Source organism: Phocoena sinus, chromosome 8, assembly GCF_008692025.1.
Source record: "Phocoena sinus isolate mPhoSin1 chromosome 8, mPhoSin1.pri, whole genome shotgun sequence".
Taxonomy (NCBI): domain Eukaryota; kingdom Metazoa; phylum Chordata; class Mammalia; order Artiodactyla; family Phocoenidae; genus Phocoena; species Phocoena sinus.
In genome coordinates this window covers 27,424,322-27,431,319 of record NC_045770.1, presented here as the reverse complement: position 1 = coordinate 27,431,319, position 6,998 = coordinate 27,424,322, and the positions used below count along the sequence as shown (strand labels likewise).

At 46.0% G+C, this 6,998-nt stretch overlaps 1 protein-coding gene across 1 annotated transcript; it reads left to right on the top strand.

Annotated features, from left to right (window-relative positions):
- The first annotated feature begins 3,748 nt into the window (after positions 1-3,748).
- LOC116758772 (probable G-protein coupled receptor 45) lies at positions 3,749-4,865 on the top strand. The gene is given in 2 exon segments (XM_032641931.1): positions 3,749-4,615; positions 4,617-4,865. Coding segments are annotated over 2 exon segments (1,116 nt in total).
- Positions 4,866-6,998: the final 2,133 nt, after the last annotated feature.

Sequence of the window (6,998 nt, the reverse complement as noted above, 5' to 3'; positions counted from 1 at the left end):
GTACATGTATATGTATAACTGAATCACTTTGCTGTACACCTGAAACTAACACAATATTGTTAGTTAACTATACTCCAATATAAAATAAAATTTTTTTTAAAAGAATTAGATTGATTAACACACTGTTGATCAAATACACTGAGGACTGGGAATTGGTTAATGTATTTAGCAATGTGCAAGTTATTTGTTACTTTGAGAAGAACAAATAGAAGAATGGGCATGAAAACCTAATTGAAGTGGGTTCAAAAGTGAATGGAAGGAGAAGAAATGGGGTATAGGCAACTCTCTCAAAGTGTTTTGTTATATGTAACACAGCACAATTCCTCAGTAAAAAGCTTCCCCCTCTCCGTGGTGGAAATGAGATCCAACCAAATCAGCTGTCCTGACTGATATAGGCTTCTTCTTCTTAAGAAAAGGACAGGTGTCATAGAAATTTCAGCAGCAATTCATTTTGTGAAGTCTTGGAAGACAGAAAATATAATCACACTAACACTTGAGAAGTAACACTTTTCTTTAAAAATGAAGAGGGTTATCTACCTGTTAATTTCAATTCATTCATATTGACACCAGGTGGTCTTATAATAAACTATACTTTTACTCTCTATATAGGTGAGGCAAGCCAGTCTTAAGTAGTAGTAGTAGTAATAATATTAATATTAGAAGAAGAAAAAGAAACATTCCTTGTCTAATCTTAAAATATATTTTGTACATATGAAATAAGCACTATTGTCAAGGTAATTGATTTTTGACTATCTGAAATACAGAAACAATAAAATCTGTGTATTGGGTTCAAATTCAAATATAATCTGTCATTGTTATTATCAAATATGCAAAGCTTTACCAGAAATCAAAGTAAAAGCCCCTAAATATATGTTTAGTATTCAGAAATCAGTCTTCAGATCATAGTACTTAAACTGATCAAAATAACCACAACTTGATAGTATAGGAATAATTAATTTGATAATTATAATCACTTATTTGGATTAATGATGTTGTGATTTCATCAGTTTTAAGCAAGGAGAGATTTTGAAGGTTGAAAGAAATAATTAATAGATTTTGATCAATTTAGTCATGCTATCAACTGTCAGCAGGATGTACAAAATACAACTTTTTGCTATTGTTGTCAATATAGTTGTTTTCCACATGATTTATTTAATAGTAATGCCACATTTAAAAATTTCAAAATCTGTAAGATCATGTGTTATGTTATAGTATTTGTCAACTTTCTTTCTAGATAAATAAAAGTTTTGGTTTTAGTGTATATAATTCCTAACTCTTCACAAGTCAATGTTTTACTTCTCTTGAGACTTAAGAATTTTTGCCCAAGAACTAAGGACTGTTACATCCTTGAAAATACCATATAATGTGTACTTAAGACTAAATGGCTTCTCTTTCACATTCTCCTATCCATTATCTGAAGGAAAATGGAACAAAGTTGAGCCAGTTTTCCTTTCCTTTTGAATGCTTAGGTTGAATTCTCTGAAAACTTGTATGCATTTAAAGGGAGGTTAGACCCAAGCCCCTGAAATATCAAGGTGGGTTTAAAGTAACAGTTGTCAGTATTTAAACGTTTCCTTCCAGGAACGGAAAGCAATGAACCCAACTCCACACCCCTCAGAGAAATTGATTTATTATCAGCATAAATTCTTGGCTTTGCCAGTATTGAATTTCAAATTATTAAATAAGCAACATAACAGTTAGATGCTTTGTACAGAAAATGTATAGGGCAATAGAAAAAGTGAGCCATTTGGTATGACCCATGCTAGTTTACAAAATGTGTGATCTACATGAAATAAATAGGAATGGAAAAGTAAATGTACTATGCATATGGAGTTAAATTATGTTTGTCTGTGTGTGTGAGGGTAATACACCAATTATTAAGTATCTTTTACCAAATACCTACTTTTCTAAAGTTGAACATATCTATGCATTTGATTTTTCTCAATTTTTATAGAAAAAAATGATATTGTATTGTCTTATTTTTTCAAGCAACTGAAAATCCAAGCGAAAGAAAATGTTCCCTTCTTACAATGGATGCACACCAAAATTACAAGTATTTACAAAGCAACTATCCATGAAAACAAGCTGAAGACTAGCAGAAAAGATTTTCCTCAGCTAAAGATATAAAAGAGGAACCACAACTAGAAGTGTGGGAGAAGACGACCCACACCCCTGAATAGGCAATGCTTAAATGAGAGGAATCACAATTGCAGAGGTTCTTCACAAGGAATGGTGAGTCTCAACCCCACATCAGGCTCCCCAGTCCAGTGTTCCTGCACAGGGAAGAAGAGCCCCTAGAACATTTGGCTTTAAAAGACAGTGGGGCTTGCATGTGGGAGAGACAGAGGACTATATGACACAGACACTCTGCTTTTAAAAGGCATGAATAAAATCTCACATGTACTGAATCCCAGCACAGAGGAAACAATTTGAAAGGAGTCTGGGTCAGACCCATTAGTTGACCTTGGAGACGACTTGGAGAGGCAAGAAGCTACTAGGACTCCCACTGGAGACATAAACACTAGTGGCAGACATTTTTGGAAGCTTGTTCTACCATGAGGACACTGGTGCTGACAAAGCAACTTTTTTTTCTTTTTTTTTTTGTCTGCGTTTGATCTTCCTTGCTGTGCGTGGGCTTTTCTCTAGTTGAAGCGAACAGGGGCTACTCTTCATTGCGGTGTGCAGGCTTTTCATTGTGGTGGCTTCTCTTGTTGAGGAGCATGGGGTCTAGGCGTGTGGGCTTCAGTAGCTGTGGCACGTGGGCTCAGTAGTTGTGGCACACGGGCTTCGTTGCTGTGCAGCATGTAGGATCTTCCTGGACCAAGGCTCAAACCCACGTCCCCTGTATTGGCAGGCGGATTCTTAACCACTGCGCCACCAGGGAAGCCCCAACAGCATCCTATAAAAGAGTTTATCTGGGGGGATAGTGTCTTCCTTTTCATCGGTGTTTCCAAAAGTAACATTCTAGCAGCACTACAGTTGTCCAAAGTGTTACCATTAAGGGAAATTGGGGGAAGGGTACATGGGATCTTGCTGGATTATTTCTTAAAACTGCATGTGACTCCACACTTAAACAAATAGCAGCGGCATCAACTACCATTTATTCATTCAACAGAATTTCTGTTGAACATCTTTTCTGCTGGGGACACAGCAAACCACACAGACAAAACCCTGCCCTCATGGAGCTGGCTCTCTACTGGGGGTTGCCTCATCCAAAGCTTCACTGGATCAGGATGCTTGTAATTCAAGTTATAAAATACATGCTGATTATGTAAATGTTGATTACAAATTCTGGTCCCCCACAAGGTAGGTCTGATCAGGTTTCCTGGGTTACATGACAAGGCTCGTCGTATTTGTGAAGATCAAGCCTTTTCCCCACGTGGTAAATAAGTGAGTCAGCTCCACTCTGATGTTTAAAATACCTGTAAAAGGTAAAAACTGCTCTATTCAACCCATGCTTGGAAGATCTAACCCCCTTCTCTGTCATGCTTCTTTGCAACAGGCCAGTGAGAGAGTCCAAGTAGAAAGCTGCGAACACAGTCATTGTCACGGAGATGGTGAGGCTGTGATGAATCGCAAATCCCAGCCAGTTGCTCCCAAAGAGGGAGGCTCCTCCCAGCCCTTGCAGCGCCCTCTAGATCCAAGACAACCGGGAGGAAAATGCAGCTAGCAGAAAGAACGCAGCAGCCCCTGAAGCGCTGAGGCCCCTTCCTTTCCTTTCTGCCCCAGCTCCAGGATTTCCTCCATCATGGCCTCTAACCGCTCGTCCATTGAGACCTACGAATACCTGCTGCCCAAAGGGAGCCATGCGGTGGACTCTCGGGCACCCCCTTCACCTGCGCCCCTCAGGATATCCCTGGCAGTCCTCATGATGCTGATGATCGTGGTGGGGTTCCTCAGCAACACCGTGGTCTGCATCATCATGTACCAGAGGCCGGCCATGCACTCCACCATCACCCTGCTGCTGGCCACGCTGGCCTTCTCGTACATCATACTGTCCTTGTGCTTCATGCCCTTCACCATCGTAACCCTTATCACTGTCTCCTGGCACTTTGGGGACTCCTTCTGCAGTCTCTCTGCTGCGCTCTACTGGTCCTTCATCCTGGAGGGCGTGGCCATCCTACTCATCAGCGTGGACCACTTCCTCATCATCATCCAGCATCAGGAAAGGCTGAACCCCCACAGGGCCAAGGTGATCACCGCCGTGTCCTGGGCTCTGTACTTCTGTGTCTCAACCCTGTCGCTGGGCGACTGGCCGCAGGTGGAGGTGCCAGCGCGGGCCCCACAATGCATGCTGGGTTACACCGAGTTGCTGGCCGGCCGCGCCTAAGTGCTGACGCTGGTGGGGGCCGCCTTCTTCGCGACCTTTGCCGTGATGCTCAGCTCCTACCTGGGCATACTGCACACAGTGTGCAAGGACGCCGTGCACGTGCACAACAAGTCCAACAGCCTGGACCTGCAGCTGCCGACCCACACCGGCCTGCAGTGGCTCCAGCGGCAGCAGCAGGTCAGCCTGGACCTGAGCTTCAAAACCAAGGCCTTCACCACCATCCTGATCCTCTTCGTGGGCTTCTCGCTGTGCTGGCTGCCGCACTCTGTCTACAGCCTGCTGTCCCGTGTTCAGCTGGAGGTTCTACTGTGGACACTCATTCTACACCACCAGCCTCTGCGTCCTAGAGCTCAGCTACCTCAAGTCCGTCTTCAACCGCATCATCTACTGCTGGCGAATCAAGAAGTTCTCTGAGGCCTGTCTGGAGCTGCTGCCTCAGACCTTCCAGATCCTCCCCAAAGTGCCTGAGCGGATCCAGAGGAGAATCCAGCCAAGCACCATCTACGCATGCACCGAAAACCAGTACCCTGTGTAGGGGAGGGGCGGTTAGCCCCACACCCCCATTCCCTGCTGCCCCCCACTCAGCTTCCTGGGACCTCCGTGCAGTCAGCACTTGGTAGGGCCTCTTAAGTACCAAGGGACTTATTTTTTACCAGGTGAGCTTCTTCTCCCAAGTTTGCACCATGAATTATTTTTGTTTCTCGCTGAGGGTCTGATGGAAACTGGATGGTCAAGAAAAAAGGGGAAAGGGGTGGGTGATGAAGGAGTTGGGTCAAACCTTAGGGAGGCGAGGGGATCAGGGAGGGAGGTTGGCTGTGGGGCAGGAGGAAGGCTCTATCTAAAGAGTTCCCTCAAGACCTGCCTCGGAGGCACCCATTGTGCCATGTTCTGATGTGAGAGATCCAAGTAGGTTCATCGCTGGGTCATCAATCACTACTGGGCACCAGCATTCTTCAGAGGCGTTTGTGTCTGTGGCATATGTTGTGGAAACTTGCAAGGTTCTTTACATTGGTCAGATGTGCATTTCGGATGATGCCAAATCACGCTTTCTATAAACCAAAGTCACATGGGAAGTAGAGGAGCCCCTGGGCTTTTCAGCTCCCCATGTGACACATGGGAGGCCTTGGTGGATCGAAGCCCAGAGAATGTTCGGGGGCAGCTCAACTGAAACGATAAGACCACCCCAGTTCACATCCTCAACCCTCCTCCGTGAACCAGCCCACCCGGCCCCTCACCCTGAAGCTTGCCACCTCCCTGCCTGCCGTGACAGCTCCCACCCCTTCTCTCTTTCTCACTTCTGGCCCCCAGCGCCCCCCTTCACATTTGATCTGTCCCTATGAGCAGGAACCACACTTCTTTTCCTGTGATTCATCTTTTCAGCAAGTACTTGTAGTGACTTGCTTTCAGTCTCAGAAGGGGTCTGGGGCTTTGTTTACATGTTTCTTTCCACACTCTGCGGATGCCACATCATCCTGTCACAGGACCTGTGGCGGGGACACAAGTCCCTACCTCTGCCACCCATTGCTTGGCTGCCCCTATTGACCTCTGTGTTCCTCTACCTCACTCAGGGCTGCAGGAGTCTGACCACTGCCATCTGGGTCCTGTCCAGGGACCTTGGTCCCCCAGCCCAAGCAGGATTGGGATCCCAGGAAGGCAGTTGCCTAGAGGGGAGGGGACCCTTCAGCTTGTTCTGTACATGTGGCCTCTAACCCAGGGCCCCCTTTACCACCGGGAGCTTCTGATGCTGCAGGTGACTTTCCTGAGTTCAAAGTATGTGGTTGAGTCGATGGAGCTCTCTTTACAGTCTCAGATTCTCATGAAAGTCCAGCAGTGAGGTGGGGTCCCTGCCCACTGGGTTGTTCAGGACTCAGGCTCCACCCAGGGCATCATCCTCATCTTTCTGGTCAGTCCAGGTTACAGCCAGGTCTGTGTCCTGGCTCCTCAGGATACAAAAGTGTGGAGGAGGGTGGGATAAGGCATATCTACACTCCCTTGGTCTTTCCTGGTCTTCTCTGGTCCAGAGCCCAGTAACATGATCACACCAGCTGCAAAGGAGGCTGGGAGATCAAAAGGCAGTTTTGGAGTCTTCCCTCTAGCTTATTAGTGCCAGAAACTTACCAGCCCACCAGAGGGCTGGAACTAGCCCCACAACCCCCTGGGCCATGAAGTCAACTGCCTCAGGACTTGACTCCACCCTCAGGTGGGCTAGCAGCAACCCCAGGACACCCCAAGCTATGCAAACACCCATGCTGGGACTTGGCCCCATGCACAAACTGGCTGGCAGCCACCACATGAATCAGGGCCTGGCAACCAACCGGGCCAATGGCCAGCTCCACCTACCAGAGCACCCACAGTAGTCAGTCCTCCCACAAGAGAAGGGCCCATGCAGTTCACATAAGGGGCACACCTGGATAATAGCTCTGGTGATCAGAGGGCAGTGTGCTGCTAGGCCACATAAGGAATCTCCCACATAAAACCACTTCTCCAAGATCAAGAAACTTAACTGAATTACCTAATACATAGAAATAAACACAGAGAATTAAGCAAAATGAGGATACAAAGGAATATTTTCCAAAAGGAGGAATAGGACAAAACCTCAGAAGAACTAAAAGAAGTGTAGATAAGCAATTTAAAAGAGTTCAAGGTAATGATCATAAAGATGCTTGCC